This window comes from Stegodyphus dumicola, chromosome 9, assembly GCF_044657685.1.
Source record: "Stegodyphus dumicola isolate Sdum_Otavi_A_Nest chromosome 9, ASM4465768v1".
Lineage (NCBI taxonomy): Eukaryota > Metazoa > Arthropoda > Arachnida > Araneae > Eresidae > Stegodyphus > Stegodyphus dumicola.
In genome coordinates, this window is record NC_140776.1 from 18,976,205 (window position 1) to 18,996,237 (window position 20,033).

The following is a 20,033-nucleotide window of genomic DNA, read 5'->3' on the forward strand; positions in this document are numbered from 1 at the left end:
GCCTTCTTAGCATGCCTTCGTCGTCAGCACGCTTGATGCGCATTCGAGAGGTCCGTGGTTTGAGTCCCGGAGAGCGCATTGCTCATTTTCATCTCTCCTACTCCGAAAATACCTAATGGTCTCTACAGTGGCGCCCGAACTAAAAAGGTATCGAATTATGATTCTTCACCACCAGGATTTGGCGATTGGGTCCCCTAATCCCCAGTTGCCTTTTAAAAGGGATTATTTCTCCCCCCTTTCTTAGCATGCCTTCGTGGTGTAGTGGTCAGCACGCTCGACGCGTATTCGAGAGGTCCGTGGTTCGAGTCTCGAAGAGGGCATTGCTCGTTTTTTATCTCTCCTACTTTGAAGAAACCTAATGGTCTCTGCAAGTTTACATATACTTTTCTATAGTTTGTAAGAAAATATTTCCCCGATGAGAACAGTTTCGTAACACGCCTACTTATGCCACTGTTTAGTTTGTAATAGATCCCCTATTTCATATGTGTCTTTGATAGCGTACCATAGGTCATTTTTCGTATTCTAGATGACCAGTGGGCACATTTAGGATCCCTTTTCAACCTTCCATTACAAAATTTCAGTTACCGAAACAGATATTTTAGATCCCAATCCCTATCATGTATTCTCAACACCGGTTGCTGAAACAATTCACCAAATCCTTTTGCGAGATGTTAATATAAATGTATGTCACATCTGTTCAGTTTCTGCACTACCCAGAGCCCCTTCCGCAATGACACCCATTGCAATTCCGCAAGCCTTTCTAGAAATCATTCGTGTTACAAATCGACATATTTTCCGTCCCATACACGACCGTATTCCATGGCTTAATACGGGACCAGCAATGAGTTTTCCCCCATATATCTGTATATATTTATCTCAGTATTTCTCTATTTATATATCTATCTATCTTTTCTCTTTATATATATATATATATATATGTGTGTGTGTGTGTGTGTGTGTACTATACACACACACATACACATCTTGGACTATTTATTTTATCCACACTTGAGTTGAATTGGGAGCCGTATCTAACGAATGTCCGGGAACAAAAGAAAATGTCAGATAAGATAACAACAAAAAAGTGAAAAAAATATATAAAAGAAAATAAACCTCAATGCCATCAGTTTTGTGGCCAATGTTGCCCCAAGAGTAATGTCCAGCATTAGAATCACCGTTGATCCTTTCCCGCTATTGGAACATGATCTGAAATGTAATCTCCATTCTACGGGCGGTGTCGTGTGCAGTGGGTATAATGACCAATAGCACTGATATCCCGATATCGATCTGCGGCAAAGCGGAAGATGTATGATGGTAGTGAATGAGTTATCTGCTCGTGCATGTGCACGAGAGGGTGATTTACAGCAATCGCCAAAGCTTAAAACGGGGTTCGAAGAAATGTCAGATCTTTTTTTAGATCGTTTCGGAGTACTCATTCTAAGCCTGTGATGAGTACTTATTTGCTCCTTTTTTTTCCTTCTTCTCTCTTGCCCGTTAATTTTATTCAGATCATTAAACTGACAGATGCAGTGGGAAGAAGAGAAACACAATTGGATATCTCACAAACGACGTTTTTTATAAGCCGATTACGGTTATGGGCTCTTTGTCGCGAATGCAAATGTTTTGTTCAGTGCTGAGGTTTTAATTACGGGGGAATTATTATTTTTTTTCCCTTTTTGAGTATGTTAGTATAGCTATTTAAAAAAAAATCTCTTCTTATTTTGTTTTGCAACAGTAATCTATGCGGATTTTATGCAGCTTTATTACTGGGGTAATACACTGGTGGGAAATATTTATACTCAGCGAAGAGAAAACTCATTTTTCTTCTTAGAGGCATGCTACCAAGAATGTTTTGTGCATATCACGCACACTACAGCAAAGAAACAATAAATATGATGAAAACAAGAGTATTAGAAAGAACAGCTTAAAATCGGAAAATTGGGAAAAATTATCTATCCCTAAAACCGCAATAACGGTCAATTTGACCGCATATAAAAATATAGAGGGTGATTCTATATTATTTTTACAAATTAAGAGGAGTGATAGTACTCATCCAGATGAGCAATAATTACCATAGAACATAGAGGTTGACACCTTGCCAACCAAAGATGTGCATTTGAGCGTTTGCCATCAAAGACTGAACTCGAATTAAAACTCGAAAGCTTAGTTTTCGGTTTTATACGGTTCGTGCACTCTTTGTGAGTTTGTCACTAAACTGATTGTGCAAAATTTGATCTCGTTCATTCGCTCTCCCAACACTGTTGTAAGTTCAGATAGGAATTCAAATATTCTTCTTTTCTGCCTCTAAGAGTGGAATGCGACTCTATGTTCTATGGTAATTATTGCTCATTACTATGACCCCTCTTGTAAAAGTAATTTAGAATCACCCTGTATGTACTCGTGTGCAGAATTAAAATAAATTGCACATTATGTCGTTTTTCTGGAAAACAAATGGGCAGATTGTAATGAAATTTGGTATGAATGTACATATACAACAGAGAAAGTGATGCACAATTCTGAAGTCATTTTATGTACGCATGATATCAGTAAAGCTTATAGTGCAGAAACGCCCAAAATCTACAGTATGATATCGAACAGTAAATGAATCTAATACGGGGTACGGTCCCTTTTCACAGCCAGGCAGGTCGTGCAGCGTACTGAAGAGGAGGGCAGTTGGGGAGTCTTTAGAGGAATCGCTCCCACTCCTGAAGCAAGGAAATTTACAACTCCTGGATGTTTTCGAGTAGAAATTACCCTCCCAAGAACGTACCAGACATTCTGTATAGGATCAAGGTCAGGAGATCTAGCTGGCCAATTCATGCGGCGAATATAATCTCTTTACAGGTAATAGTCGACTATATTAGCCCTATAGAAAATAGCGTTATTGTCCATTAACAAGAACCCAGGACCAGTTTGTACCGCTGAAAAGTTGTACGTAGAGCTCGGGGTTTCAATCTTATCATCAATTTAATGAACTTAACGTTTAAATTTTTTAGTTTACTGTAATTTTCCATACGTATTAAAGGTAATGATAATTATCTTAGCAAAATTTATTTATTGAACTTGAATGCATTTAACTATAAAATAACGTTCTGTGATCGAATGGATAATTCATGAGTTGATGCTATTCTTCGTAAAAGCGAAAGAAATGTTTATTTGAAAGTTTTTCATAAATGTTCTTTGTTCAATAGATCATCTATAAGCTTTTCAAATTGTTGCCACCAAATATTATTGCACTGTATTATATTTAAAGAAATTTAATAATAAAAAATCTGCGTAAATATATGTATGTATGTTTCTTGCATCGTGAAAAAAAACAAGGCTACCTAGAGCCATCAAATTTTAAATAACGGAGTCCTCCACCCGAACATGGACACCTGGAAGCTAGAATTTTGAGTTTCGAATTTGTTTTTTTTAACTGCTTCATATTTTGTACAACTTAATTATTGTATTAATAAAAACGAATTGTTTATTAACAAATTCAACGATTTCAAAGCGAGCAATGGCAACACTGTACGGAAAAGGAAAACATTTGTATCTCCAGCGCGAGAGACTGTCTATCAGAAATTCTGAACATGATGTTTTTAAATACCTTGTGAGTTTGCTGTTGAATCAAATTTTATGTGGCGTAAGCGTAAAGAATATGGTATTTAATAAATAAAGTAAACAAACAAAATGCTAATAGCAAAAAGACAAAAAAACGTTTTATAAAGCCTTCTTAGTGAGAAAACATTGCTATTATTAACAGAAAAAAGACTGAAAAAAAAGAAAACTGTATACCAACACTTAGCGCTGCATCGGAATACCTAATTGCTATGCTTCTCCTAAAAATATTGTATGCTTGTTCTTGAATGGCATATGACATAAATGCGAAGAAAATGACGCTTAATAATAAAGCTAAAAAGACCAAAAAAAAAATGGTTTAGTAGGAGTGAATGTAACGGCAGACTGGTCGACTGGGAGCTCAGCGAGATAGTTAAAAAACTTAACAAACCCTTTTGGGCGACCGTTAAAATCTGAAAACTTTCAGATTTTTATTTTCAGTTTTATTTTCTCTAAATAAGTCAGCCATAAGAGTAAATACAACTTGGAAAGCTTCTTCTTTATTTAAATAATTCCATCATCCACCTTAATCTCGTGCGTAGGCTTTACTTATGTCATATATTTGTCGTCCTATAAGGTGGTAATTGCATAAACATTACTTGTACTGGCATTAAGTCTAAATGCTGAAAGTATTGTATAGCATTCTAATATTCCCATTAGCTTTACCTTCAGACTTTTAAAAATTCAGACCTTTTAACACTTTCGCAACCAATCCGTCCCACACGGCCCTACATTGAAACAACCAGATCCGCCCGAAAACGGCCGAGATTGTAATCTTGTTTTCTTCCCTCCACTGAGGTATGCAGTAGCAGGTGCAGTTTTCCCAAATGCATTGTATCAGTTTGCTGCAGACAGCTTATCCTAAGAAGTTTCTTATCTTTTGGGTGCTACTGACATTTCGTTGTTGATTCTTTTGTGGTACAGTGTGCTTAAAAGCACACTGTACCACAAAAGAATCAACAACAGCTTTAAAAAACAATAAACGTGCAGTTTAAAAATTTAAGGATTATGTTTATTTTTAGTCAATTTATTCCTCTAAAAATAACGGAAATAAACAAAATCTCAATCGTGATCATAACAAAGCCAGAAAGGTTGGTCTGACCTTCAGAATAGTTTTATAAAGAATTGTGTAAAAGGCTAATGGAATCTTTGTTAGAAAGTACAAAGGATGTCACTCGAAATCTTCAAACCTATTTTCTGCGTTAATGGACGGGGAGGGGAGGAAATTGCTGTGAAACTGGAAAAGTATTCCGGGCGGTTCGGTATTTTGAGGATACAGGTTAGCGAAGGGTCTGGATTTCAAAGAGTTAAAAATGTCCATCCATATATTTCATAGTCGAGGATTATTATCATCATGGTCTTCAACACATAATTATAAAATCTCTTAAACTAAGCTCAGATTTAGTCCTTTCTTAATAAGCAAATGGGGGATATATTTCCAAGTGTCTACATGCAGAGCCAATTACATTTTTTATTTTAAATCTGATTTTCCTGCTGAAGGGATTACCTTTCATAACATGTAGATTTATTTTCTCCTAACTACTTTAACAAAAACGCTGTTATTTTAAATTACACTTTTGCTTAGAATTCGAACATTTTATGAGCACAATTTCTTCACTAATTTAATTTATTTTTCCATCTGTGTCTCCTAAATAAATATACGAAAAAATTTTTTTTTGCAAGTACACATTTCATATTCATAAATAAATGAGCACATGTTGTATATATTAATGAATTATATATAAATTTAAGAAATTGTGTAATTCAGTGGCTTAACATGTAAGAAATTTATTACTATATAGGAACAGTCGTATTTCATTTTACCTGATATATCACTTATACCAATGCTGGAGCAGACATGCTTAAACTTTTAAGTTGTTAAACTGTTCTTAACGATTTGTATCTCTCAAAACTATTAGGTAAAATTTAAAATTTATTATGAAAAGATTATGAAATGTCCGTCATATATTATTATTAGCCCAAAGGGTGTTAGCCTAGAAAGGTTATTAATTTCTTTTTGGCATTTTTAAACGGCGTTTCACTTTTTTTATTGTTGTGACCAAATATTATCACCCTGTATTATGTTTAAGGAAATTAAATAATGAAGAATCTGCATAGACGTATGTATGTTTCTGGCATTTGAATAAACAGCAGTACCTACAGAGTCATCAAATTTTGAATAACGTATGGTTCCACCCGAATATGGGCATTTGGAAATCCAAATCTGGAATTTGTTTTATTATCTATTTAATATTTTGTAAAGCATTTGTGTGTTTTTGATTAAGAAACTGAATAATTTCAAAGCGAGCATTGGTTTCCGAGAAAAACAATCCGCGCAGTAACAGCGTGAGAGACTATGTATCGGAAATTCTAAAGATATGCTCTTTTTAAATTATTTTGCGATATTGCTGTTGAATTGAATTTTATGATTTAAGTGCGAAGAACATGGTAATTAATAAATAAAGGTAACACACAAAATGTTATAAAAAGCCCGTTTGGGCGTATTATAAAATTCGAAAACATTAAGATTTTTTTAATTGTTATTTATTTATTAAGTTTTTCGCTTCAAGAGAATAAGGTCTGATAAATAATTTGAAACATTCAGTTAGAAGCACTTTTCCTATCTTACTTGATGATTAAATCTTTAATCAAATTTTTCTTCTAGTGTTCCCGTAACATGTATGTCAACCTTGCAATGGTGTTAATTATGGAATCAATATAAAGTTCTGTGTCTTTATTTATTATACTTAACCAACAGCGTAAAGAGCGCACTTTTTGTATGTCCTACAAAGATTCATTCTTAGATTTCTTAAACCCTTCAAAATACCCATGAAAAAATAAATCTAACGAAATTCTCTTGCATCATATTATTTCCACTTCTATTAGGCAAGAAATCAAAAGTGCTTTGACAAAGTAATAAATCAGTGTGACAAAATGATTTAAATTTTTGTAATAAAGTAAATAAACATATGAACACAGTCTTTTTATGCATTAACTTTATAGCATAAATCCGTGCACTGTGAATATTAATTTTTATATACTTTATTTTACAGCTCCCCAAGCTCCTGAAAAATCGGCGCTCCTAGTTATAAATTCCACATTTGCCATCGTTCGGCTTTCTTCTTGGAACGATGGTGGATGTCCAATCCTGTTCTTTGAAATACGATACAAACCAAAACTACAAAAGGAGTGGATTTTACAGTCTTCGAATATTGCACCTGCCCAGTCTACAGTAACCTTGAGTGACCTTGCTCCTGGTACCTGGTATGATCTTCTGATGGCAGCGCATAACGATGCCGATTCTACAGAAGCCGAATATGCCTTTGCTACTCTGACAATGTCTGGAGGTATGGGAAAACATCATTTGTTTGATATATTTTCCCTAGAATAACAAGCGTCATAAATGCTCAGTATTCAGACTTTTCAACTCACATACATCATGTGTTTTATAATATATCAATTAGATTTAATCTTTAAAAAACTTACAATTATGCCTGTTTAAGAAGATGAAATATATTATCAATAATTTTAAGAAATGTTATCTCAAAAGCTAATTTTTTAAAGAAGATAATTAATGCGTTTTTCTTACTGGCTTCTCAAATGTATAAATATATTAATATTTTTTTTAATATTCCATATTTGATTAAAACCAATTGTCAACTTTCCGTCGGGGATCTTCACGTCGTGTAACTTGTAGCCCACCAAGCTAGGATTTGGAAGATCTGTGGTTTGAAACTCGGCGAGGTTAAAGCTGAATTATCGTGTTTTCTGCTTCAGAAAAACCTTATTGCTATACAGGATTCAGTCTTATAACGAGATAAAATTTCCATGTATTCGAAATTAAATTTTTTGCTATTTTTCATTCAAATTATGTGTGCCTGAAACATTAGATAAAGTGAAGTTTGTTAAATATGTTAAAATTATTTATTTTTAAAGATTAAAAGAGTTTGAAAAGGAAGATTTGAGACGCAAAATTTGAGTTAAACAAAAAATATTATTTTAAAATAATGGAATTAAAGGGATGTATGGTATTGTAAAACAAAATAATGTTGTGTTCTACTGGTTCGTGGATTTGGAGTAATTGATGACAACAGTTAATGAAGAATCAAAACACAATTTATTCGTTAGTATTACACAACTCAGTTCCAAAGACGCGTTACAGTCGTCGAAAAACTACGACAAACACGCTGAAACAATCAGCAACATAGCCTTTAGGCTATATCGGTGAAGACAGCTTCACGGCAAAACGGTAAGGTACAGCTCCCGGCTCGAGCTAATCTTTGAACTCAAGACACTATACTATTAAACTCATGCGCGTACTGGGAAGATATATATAGATTTAACTGACCTTACCTGTCGCCAAATGGGCGGTTTGTAGCCAAATCTAGCAACCCTGCCACTTTTCGTTAACCCTAACCCCGATTTGCGGGAAAGCTATCTTACCGCAACTGGGCATTTCGTAACAATATAATAATTAAAGTATACATCTATGTAGCAATGTAACACGTGTAAAACACGTGTATATAACACGTGTAAAACAATTGTAGGATTACACTTGATCTGTTAATGCTAATTTAATTTAGATGTCAAACAACAAAAATCAGCAATATATTTGCAAATTTTCACAGGACTAGTTTTGATGGTTTTTATGGAACCATCATCCTCAGCTGCCAAAGCGCAAATGAACGAGCTAAGATATAGTGATTAGATAAGATTAGCTAGCAGCGTAGGATGGTGATTCGGTCAAACCAGAGAAACTAGTCCTGACAATATTTGCAAATTTAACGCTATTTTTTTTTTTTTTTTACTTCTAAATTAATACTTGTTCGGCGTATTATTTTATCTTAATGCTAACCTAGTTAAATAACCCTAACAGACGGAAAGAGATTTATCGCTATATCTGAAATAACAACAACATCGTGAGAAGGTTAAAAATAAACTTTTTATTTATAAAGAATTTAGAATACAAAGTCACTTTTTTGCGCCACAAATTACACAACTCATTGTGATGCAAAATAAAATAGAACGGTCTAAATTAAAGTTAAAAGTGGAAGAGCACTCAAGGACTACTCAAATAATTATTAAACTAGAAGGTGGCTCACACTTTACCGGAGTGTCAGAATTAAAATGTCGGCTGCGAGGAAACACAAAGACGAATAACTGCAACTATCAGATCTGGCAGGAAACTAACACGTAGCGTGCACGCGATGCCAAAAACACGCTTTGTCATAAAATTTAAAATACTCAGTTTAATTGCTGGCTATTTCTTTGCATTATGGTAAGCAATACGGAAAAGTTACAGTAAATGGTGGAATTATAAATAACTGGTTAATTAGCATAATCCCTATACAATGTAAACAGAACCTTTTTTTAATAACCTTTTTTTTTAATTTTATTCCCTATACAATGTAAACAAAACCTTTTTTTAATACTTTACTATTACGATCATGCTTACCGTGCATTTAATTTGATTGAATTTATTTACAGCTAAAGATTCTTTGTGATACTTCTTCAGAAGTGCAAACAAACTTTTAGCTCTGATTGTTGGAAATGGAAGACCTCATTCATAATATTCTTTTCTTAACAAAATGTAAATGTCGTTTAAGGCAATGATTTTTTTTTTTTGTTAACGACTTGTATATCAATCAGTTTAAATGAAAATTTATGTTTTCAACGAAATCGGCATACATGGCACCCAGTGTGTTAAAATGCGTGTTTGTATTTCATTGATAAGAAAATGAGAACTCATTTGAATTACTATAATACTATTAATACAGAACACTGAAAAATTTGTAAGCCATTTATCTTTACCATGAACTGCCAGAGAGTTTTATAGTTACAGTATTCCAATACTCACGCTAGATTGTGCTATTCAGAATTATAGAAATGAAAATATTGAATGATCATTAACACATAATATGTATAAACCGTGTATTTTCTTTTGCAATGACTTTTCTGTTAATCAGTCATTAGGACATCTGAAAAAAAAAGAACAATCCCCAAAACATGAATTATGACAGATATACAGAGTGTCTGTTCTGAGCTGTATTCACTGTGAACCATTATTCATTTCTTTCAGTTTGAAGGAATAAATATAATTCATTAATTATCATTATTTTTTCGTTTACCAATACTATACACCTGCATTTTTTTATTTGCTTATATTCATTGTCTCTTTTACTTTAATTATATCGTTTTGCCTTGCAAATGTAATCCTGTCCTTCATAAATTGCGATAATTATTTCCGCCTTAATTTGAATTTCGTTAGATTTTATTTATTCAGACTTAAAATCATTTCTTTATTATGTTTCTGAAATTATTTTGGCATTTTTTTGGAGAAAACGGTTTTGTTCTGACGGCTTAAAGTAAAGTAAAATAAGTAGATGTAAATTTTAAAAAAATTTGTTCCATTTAACTAGCTAATTTATAGTTTCTTTTGATAATTTTTTTTTTGAATATCAGTCAAAACGGAAAAAGATAATACATTTTATTAAAAAGTACGATCATGGACGAATGGAGGATGTGTATCCTTGCATATCCTTAAGGAAAAGTACAAAAATGACATTCAGTTTGAAATACGCTTACTTTAGGAATAAGTGTACTTTTCTTTTTCTTTCCATAATATGAGCATGCGCAGGTAGCTTTTCGGACACCTCGTTAGACTATCTAATGTAAAACTTGAAAGTATATCTGAAAATTTCAAAAGAAGTTATAGGGCAGCTAATATCATAGGGGATATATTAAAAGAAGCTATATTTATAAATATAGATAGGCTATATTAAACGAAGCTATATTTCTAAATATAGATAGGCTATATTAAAAGAAGCTATATTTCTAAATATAGATAGGCTATATTAAAAGAAGCTATATTTCTAAATATAGATAGGCTATATTAAAAGAAGCTATATTTCTAAATATAGATAGGCTATATTAAAAGAAGCTATATTTCTAAATATAGATAGACTATATTTTACTAAAATATAGGCTAGGCACCATTTTAAATAAAATAATAGGCTATATATAATTTTTCGAACGGTGGACACTATTTTGTCTTTTTTCGACATTGGCCAATCTGAAGCCCGAAAATGGCGGCCTAACAATTGACCAACGTTACCTTCTATGAAGAGACGGACAGTTACAAAGATGCCTACTCCGGGTTTTGAACCCGGGTCCTTAGGTATCTTAGTCGTCTGACCTAATCACTATACCATCTGGGTTGCAAAATAGGCTATATAGGCGTGATAGGAAAGAGGTTTTGTGATTGAGATCGGTTCTGGTCTATTCATATATTTTCTCTCTTAAATAAATTTCGGCTGTTAGCGAAGATCGAGAAACATTTTTCGTTAAAATATGTCATCATCTGCACCAACATACAGAGAATGAAATGCTGCAGAATTTTGTCTTTAGAAGTTCAAATTTAGTTATCAGGAGCACAATGCATCTATTGAATATTATTGCTGCCTCAGACCTTAACACCAGCACCTTTATACTAATGTGCTTTGGAACTGTTTACCTAATGAAGTCCCAAGTCGTTCAAGATCATATTGTAGATATATAAGGTTATTTTGATACTGAAGACGTGCAAAATGATCAATGCCCTCGAATACGTGCCGAGTGTGCAACCGTTACACCACAAAGGCATGCAGAAAGTAGGGAGAAAATACCTTTTATACTCTCCCTTTTGAAAGGGCCACAGGGGATTAAGGGAACCAGTCGCTAAGACCTTGTGGTGAAGAATCATCATCCACGCCATTTTAGTTCGGGCGCCACTGTAGACTCATTAGGAATTTTTGAAGCAGGAGTACACGAAAAACGAGCAGGTCCGCCGGGATTCGAACCTGGACCTCTCGAATATGCGCCGAGTGTGCAACCGTTACACCACGAAGGCATGCAGAAAGAATCGAAAAGACCTTTACACCGTGTTTGCGGTGTCTCTGATGCTAAGAGTCTATAGCTATGCAATATTCACTATTATATAAACTCTTGCCACGGCAAATCGTGATATTGTATGTCCTGTTCTTATTTGCAATTTGTCTCCTATATTGTGTATAGTCTCCAATATTGCGTATTTCGTTGGGCGAAGGTTACATATCTTTTAATAATAATTGCTTTGGTTATTTTGGGGGTCTTCAATGTAAGTAAAACAATGCTAGAGCTGATACCAGGCTTTCCGACTGTGCTGAGACATTTCCCCTAGGAATCGACGCCGGAAAACCGGAGAAGCTACTTGTTAGGATCTTTACTTAGGCAGTCTCGGCCACAGGGGTATATAATTATTGTTCACAGCACTAGAACCTCCGTTCATTCGGAGGATGGTTTAAGCTCGGCAAGGACCATATGGTATTGCCTTGTCTACCTCTTGGCTCTGTAGTCGCAACATGGTTAGCTATGAGGCATTCCTTGGGGATTGGCTCCATTCGGTCCTCTACTGGAGGACTGGCTTAGCGGATGGAACACCACATCGAATGAAATCGTTGCAACCGGAGTGATGAGAGGTTGCAAAGGTCACATCGTACGCCTCATTGACTGATCACTTTCTTTCTATGATATGTATAAAGCCTGGAAAGGATTGCGTGGGCTACGCCCGTTTATATGGTCACTGGAGATCAGACGATTTTCCTTGTAAGGTAACCAGTGCAGGAGTTTCTTTCCTGTGTTCTGCTCTATTCTGTATTGAGATTGCATATTTTTTCTAGCTTACAGCTGATACAAGCATGTGTAAAATTATACAAATGTATTTTATAAGCATTGTCTACTCTGATATAATAAGCATTCATTTTACATCTTAAAACGGCTCACACACTAGCTTTCCAATTCCCATCATTGCTTGGAAATCTATTTTATCCGATGTGGGGTCCTTAAATTTTACAAGCTAATGTACTAGGCAAAATTTAGTGTTAAATAACGGACATCTGAATTGATTTCATAAAATGTGAATATCATTTTTTGACATAGGTTATTTATTTACTGTATTTTTTAACGTAATTTGTTTTGTAAATAGAAAAGAACTTTGGAGCTATGAATTCCGTTTATCACAAAAACTATATTTATGAGAAATTTAAAATTCATTTTATTCTAGAACGTGGGTGCTTCTTTTCACGAAAATAAAAAGTAAATAAATAAAACGTACATTTTCCGAAAAATAAATGTAAGGACCTAAGTTACGGCTGAATTATGTTCGCATTTGCTAAGAATGAAAGACGTTCGGCCATAATGGGAATATAAATTCCCTCGTTGCTGCGTATTTTAACTCTCTCACAATAAATATTGCTTTGTATTTGACTGGTCGTGTTTCGAGAGCAATTCATCATCATTTCATTCTCTGGATTTTACTGTATATTTAATGCTAGAGTAACACATGACGAACACCTGTGCAATTTCTCACTTAGTGTTTGTATTTATTTAATGTTTAATGGTGTAATATTTATAAGATAATCAGTAATTTTGTTTAATATCCTCATATAGTATAATAATGAGTCAGAAAAGCATTTAAGCAGTTAAAGTAATTAGTATAAATTGATGATGTGTTGTTTGAAAGTATAGTTATGATTAACAAAATGAAATTTAGACTTTTGAGTTTATATTTGCTGATTTAAAAAATTATGAATACATTAAATATCTTATTCCTCAATAACTTAAAATTATTAGAATAAAAGTGTTAGAAGAATGAAAATAAAAGTCTAACAAAATTTGTGGAACAAAATGAAATTATAGTCGATTATTTTCTGACGTTTTAGTCATGCTGTTGCATGGGTACGGGTTCGTAATAGATTGAATGCACACATATCGGATGATAGGTTGATTAAATTCATTTTACTAAAAGAAACATTTCAGAGTTCTGGAAATTTCCACAGAAATATTCGTACAGGTGTTGTTCACCGTAACGTAAAGTACAATCAGTAATTACACTTCACACTACTAAGAACGTTAAAAACAACGAAATGTAAAGCACATCTATACGGCGAAGTTTCAATACTCCGAAGTCGCTCTGAACTAACAACTCACAACAAAAGCAACAGCAGGTGCTCTCTTCGGTCTTACATAGTTTTCACATTGCCTCACTTTTTTTTTAGTTCGGGCGCCACTGTAGAACCATTGGGTTTTTGAAGCAGGAGACGGGGAAATGAGCAATGTCCTCGCCGGGACTCAAATCTGGACCTCTCGAAAACGCGTTGAGTTTGCTACAGTTACACCACGATGACATGCAGAAAGGAGGGAGAAAAAACTTTATAGGTGATACAGGGTCGGACCAAAATGCCACCAAGTTTGGCTATTTTTGACAATTTATCGCGAAATTTGGCGACCAATATCGGTCGTCAGGTCCATTGCTAGCTTGGCGATATCGCCAAGCCCATTTATATATGTTACCGTGAAAGACCGAAATTGGAGAATGTCGACTTTCACCGGAGAATATCAACATTCACCAAATACGTAGGTGAAAGACCGAATATTTCACTATATTCTGGTATATTCGGACGCTCACCGGTGTATGTCGACAATCACAGATAAGCTCTGGTGAAAGTCGAAAAGAGAGGTCATAAAGTGCCATAATAGTTTAAGTTGTTGCAATAAATAAGATTTGAATCACATAATTTAGTAAGTTTTTTATTACTGTTATTTTATTTTCTTATTTACAACGTATTGTATAATTATGTAAGTTTTTAACTTCTATTATTTTCCTTTCTCATTTTCAATGTATTATGTGTTTTAGGTTCTCATGTTCTTAAGTTCTTATTTCAAGTCTCAAGTGCGTTTATTCGCGACTGAGTTACGGAGAAGAAAATATAATATTGTTATATGTTCAACATTCACCATTAGTACATGATGAATGTCGACATTGACCGGTGTAAGTCAGAAATAAGAGTATTTGGAAAATATTTCGGACATACACCAAGAAACTATGTGAATGTTGACATTCACCTGTGAAAGTCGACATTCTCCAGATTTCGGTGTTTCACCGTAACATATGTACAGTTTACTGAATGTTAAACGGACTTGCCCCTGTATTTTTTACTTTTCCGTTAAGCTTCGCTCTTGTAGATTTTCATGTTACATTATCCAAAACAATACAGCAATTTCGAACATAACTGCATTAAAATCATCTATCTATGTACATAATTCGTAACATATATAAGGGTTTAATATCATGTGAGAAAACTTGATTTAGCTAAGTAAGGGTTAATTAATATAATTTATTGTAATCAGGCTTTTACGTATTGGATAGACTACAGAATATCTGCATGTGTATTTCATATATTTACGAGTAAAATGTACATTTACTGTGATTCAGTTAAGTGCAGTTGTGAAGTACAGTGTATATATAAACACCGCACTTTAAAACTTCACTTGTATCTGTTGATTAAGTTTAACAAACGTAAATGACAGCATCTGACGATTTAAGTACAAATCCAATTAAGGGAGTAAAAATTTTTAACTAATTCCGAAACAAACGTCATGTAAATGAATCAAAGGATTCAATTAGTGCGTTTCCTGAGACTAATCACTAATTAATTAACAGTACAAAAGTTTTAAGACCTTTATTGCGACTTAGCCGAAAGGGTAAACAAATCCGGCTAACAGCGCTTGGATAATTCTTTGATTCAAGAATTCAGAAATCGGTGATCCGTTGAGAGAAGCTTGACAGCCAGGTGCACGGATCATTAGTTAGGTTTCCGCCTCTCTCTCTCTCTCTCTCGTGTGATGTTGAAATTAAAAGATGGAGAAGAAAGGTTACGCATTCTCTTACTTTTAATATATTGCGTTTATAATTGTTGTTGTTGTTACCAATCTGACTCGCCTGACAATGGTAAGCATAAGCCACAACATTCATCGCGGCAAAGAGTCATATGTGCCTATCGCTGAAAAGAGCCTTGTGTGTCATATATGGCACAAGCCTTGAGCGCCACATCTTTGGCATGAGTCTTGAGCGCCTCCTCCACGAAGAGAGGAAGAGCGGCGCGGCCCCAAGCCGTGTCGCTCTTCCTCTCTTCGTGCTCTCTTGCAGCATATTTAGAGACCCCATGCCTAACAGACACTGAACATTTAAGTTCTCCGGGATTCCTTCCTTCCAGTCCATGCCTTCTCCAGGATTCGGATTCGGGCACTTCGGTACGGCAGTGAAAGTCATCTATCCCGGTTGGACGATTCGTTTATAATTCAAAACTGTGTCTACATAAAGGGCAATATTCAGCAAAAACTACTTAATATACTTACCTTGAAATTAAAAGGTTAAAACCATTCTTGCATTTTGCATATTACCTTGTCCTTAGAATGGTATATACCCAAACCGTGGATGATTTATGTAATATCGGGATTCGGTCTCTCTGTCTGCATCTGCTTTCATCTCGACATAGTAAAATTAATACATTTATTTTATTTTATCAAAAGTCAGATTTTAACGCAAGATTACTTCAGAAATTATTATTTAGCATTATTTGTAAACTGTTCATGGTATGCAACACTTATAAATGTTCGAGACATGGGACATTTCAAGTTATATACATGAGGCGCGGAGCTGCCGCCTCACTTATATCAAATTTCATCGTAGAACACAGTTATCTGACTCAGTTACAAGCAGTTATGTGCGCTTTCAAGAGGGATACTACATCTGCTATTACCCCCCTCTGTTTGATCAAAGTGAGGGCATGCAGAGAAAATCTTCTAGTCTGGTATTGTACCCGAAAATTTAATTTTGAATCTAAACTAGTGGAATGAGGCGTCAATTGATTTGGTAGTCACATATTTTCGTCGATGTACTTGCGAGGTTTGCTGTAAAATTTCTCTCTACACAAACACCAAACACCTAGAAACAGTCAACCAGATGGGAAAGACATGCACTATGCAATATATACCTGCATATGTTGGAATCGATGGAAAGAAGGCAGACGATGAACTGTCTAAAAAGGCAAGAAATCTCAGCAACGCAATCCCCGTCACTCCTTTTGAAGACGCTATTTCCAGATATAGACTCAAAGAGAAATCTATTAAAAAAGACCGTCACATATGTGAGATTGATGCAAACAGAGAAAATACAAACACCGTTACTGGACTGAGAACCTGCCATTTCAGAGGAATGAAAATTAATGAAGATGGTATCAGATCACATAGAACTTATAGAAACTGCCCCGAAACGGAGCTTTCGCCAAAACATATCTTCACCTACCCGGCAATACTTGCAGCTTTCCTAAGCTTGGGGGAATTTCCTTTTAAGGAAGAACTTTTTTTTATGCTGCAAAGGTTGTGGAACTGGCAGAAGCAGTGATTTCCACACATGGATCCATATTTACGTCTCAAAGGACACGACGAAAACTAACCAACCAAATGAATTACTGATACACTGATAACTTAATTTTAGATACTATTTTACTTTCATTTTTCACTTTTACAAAAAGAAATTGTGCTGTTAAGAAGCACTCCGTTTCAAATCTTTCAAATTTAGTGATCGCGTTCTTTCTAAGACGTTCTTTCTTGTGCCTATTGTGTATAGTATTTAATATAATACAGGGCGATAACATGAGTACAATTTGGAAAGTTAGTCAGCTTTTTACAGTGACTCAGCACAAAATCACATTTCGGACTAATAGCCTTTTTGAATTAATACTTCTTTGGGCTAAAAAAAGTTTTGTAAAAGCATCTTAGTAAGAAAACTGAACATTGATATGATGAACTGAAAAAAGGCTGAAAATGACTGTTTGAACTAAGAAAAGGCTGAGGGAAGAGAAATTGTATGCCAACACTTTACGCTGCATCGAAAGATCTAATCGTATACGGCTATGCTGCTTTTAAAATTTTTGTAGTTTTGTTGTTGAATTGTATATGGTGTAAGTACAAAGAAAATGACGCTTAATAATAAAGCTAAAAAGGCAAAAAAATGGGTGGGGTTTAGTGGGAGCAAATGTAACAGTGAATTGTTGGACTGCGAGGTCAGAGGGAAAATAAAAAACATTAACAACATCTTTTAGTCTGTATTTAAAATCTGAAACATTTTAAACTTTTTATTAAACACGTGTTTTTAAATTTCCATTCAGAGATAATTTTTTACATAATCCTTGAATCATTTCTGACTTTGTAGAGACAGGTGACAGGTGACGGAGGACGGGGACGCCTGACGTATAACATAGGTAAACAGGCATATGTCCCACGTCCTCCACTATCTCGAAGAAGCAACTCGCTGGAGCCCCGTGAGGCTGCACCAGGAGTTTACATGGCCATACAGGGGCTAGATGTCGGGTAGTTTTTACATAGGACGTTGTTAATAAAACACAAAGTAACTTAGAAAGAATATAAAGGATAGCATTAAAACACTAAAACACTCATATAAGCTGAAACACATAGATATACAAAATTAAACGTAAAAGCATAAAAACACACTCGTAATTACGTAACATAAAGACATAAAAACACACACGAAAATACATATCATGACACATAGAATACATATGGAAACACGTAGAGCACATAAATGCAAATATTACACTCAGAGGAAACATATAAGACATCGTAAGGTGTGCGTAAAGCAGTAGTGCTGTGCGGAAATATGCTCAGTTCCCATAATACATAATGTACATACTTTCATTAGGGGCTTCTGTTGCATGAATTACATATTTCGTTGCATACACTACATTCGTGCATTGTACGGATATTACATATTTCGATTTACGATAACACATCATTCGTAAATGTGTTATCGTAAATCGAAATCATACTTTGTAGAGACATTAGGTATTTTTTTTTTGGAAGCAGGAAATGTTAAAAATGAGCAATGTCTTCGCCGGTAATCGAACTGCGGACCTCTGGAATACGCGCCCAGCGTGCAGACCACCACACCACGAAGGCATGCTAGGAAGGCGGGAGAAATACCTTATTAAGTATCAAAATATGTTCTGTTATTAATTTCAGAAACAAAAAATTATATTTCTTAATACATGCATCATGAATCAAAGCACAGACCCTTACATATTTTAATAAAAATCCTTTCCTTTAATTCAAGAGGGGATTTTAAGTTAAAAATCATCATGGAAGAATGTTCCTTGAAAATTATGTTGTGAGTTGTCAAAGGAATAAAAAATGCGAGAGAAGAAAATAAATTCTGAGAAAAATGTTAATTCAGTTTTATGCTTTGTTGCTCAATAAAAAAGTCACTCCAACTGCTTCCAGCATTAATAATGATGCAACATTATGAACTGCATGAGTAATTTTGAAGGGAGACGTCTTATTGCTGATGACAGAACTAAATGTTTTCCTCACTCGTTAAATGACATTTCGGGGAGAACTTTCTAAATTAAATTTAAATGAATGATCCATAAGGTAATGAATCTATTAATCATCTGGAAATGAAACAGTGGTCCATTACTTAAATAAATCGAAATTCGTTTCTATTTTTCAGTAGGTATTTTTAATTTCGATGACGGATACTACCATCAATGGCTCGCAATGTATTTTACGAGAATTTTCAGGAAATATTTTTGCAGTATTTCGGTACACTGGTAACATTCGACACTCGCTTATGGTAAATACGCATCTTTTTCTACCGTTGGGATATTTTCATAAAAAATAGTTTCCCTTTTATGTAGATATTTTATAAAGTACATTCTCATTCCTTTCGTGGTGTAACGATAAAACATGCGGCGCGTATTCGTAAGGTTCGAGGCACTGCTCATTTTTTTATGTCTCCTGCAGCATTAGAACACGATTAAAATATTTCTATTATTAGCCCAAAGGAGCATCTTTACCAGAAGGGCTATTAATTTCATCTTTGTTGCCACCAAATATTACAGCCCTGCATTATATTTAAAGGAATGAAATAATAAAAGAATCTGCATCAATGCATGTACGTTTCTCGCACTGTGAAAAAACAACGGTACCTAGAGACATCAAGTTTTGAATAACGTAATCCCCCACTGAATATGGTTAGGCTATGATCCACACGAATAGGATGCAAAAGATCATTTCTTTTAAAAGCTTGTGAACATTGTGTGCAATTTCTAACATGTGAAGCTTTATACTTTTCCAAAGCATCATCACTAGTGAAACTCTTTGAGCAACTACTGCATTTAAAAACAACTTCATGTATTTTCATATGTTTTCTTAAATCCCTTTGTTTTTTAAAAACGCCCAAACATTTAATACAAATTTTAAGATGGGAAACATCATGCTGGTTCAAATTATCAAGTTTATCAAATACCTTTGAGCAGGATTTACACTTAAAAATATCTTTATGAATTTTCATATGTCTTCTTAAATCCCTCTGACTTATAAAGACTTCCGAACATTCAGTATATCTTTTAAAATGGGAAGCTTCATGACATTCCAAATGATCAAGTTCACTAAATTTCTTAGGAAATTTGCTACATTTGTAGTTCCTTTCCTGAGATTTCATGTCTTTTCAAATCACTTGTTTTCTGGAAAACTTGTAAACATATCGCACAAGT

The 20,033-nt window shown here is 34.4% G+C and overlaps 1 protein-coding gene across 5 annotated transcripts in view; it reads left to right on the forward strand.

Annotated features, from left to right (window-relative positions):
* Positions 1-20,033, forward strand: part of LOC118192095 (cell adhesion molecule Dscam1-like) — a 1,228,438-nt gene that overhangs the window by 941,901 nt on the left and 266,504 nt on the right. For all 5 annotated transcript variants that reach the window (XM_085823258.1, XM_085823260.1, XM_085823262.1 and 2 more), the window contains exon 20: positions 6,657-6,950. In XM_085823258.1, coding sequence (XP_085679384.1) covers positions 6,657-6,950 — 294 coding nt within the window. The remainder of the gene's footprint in view (positions 1-6,656; positions 6,951-20,033) is intronic.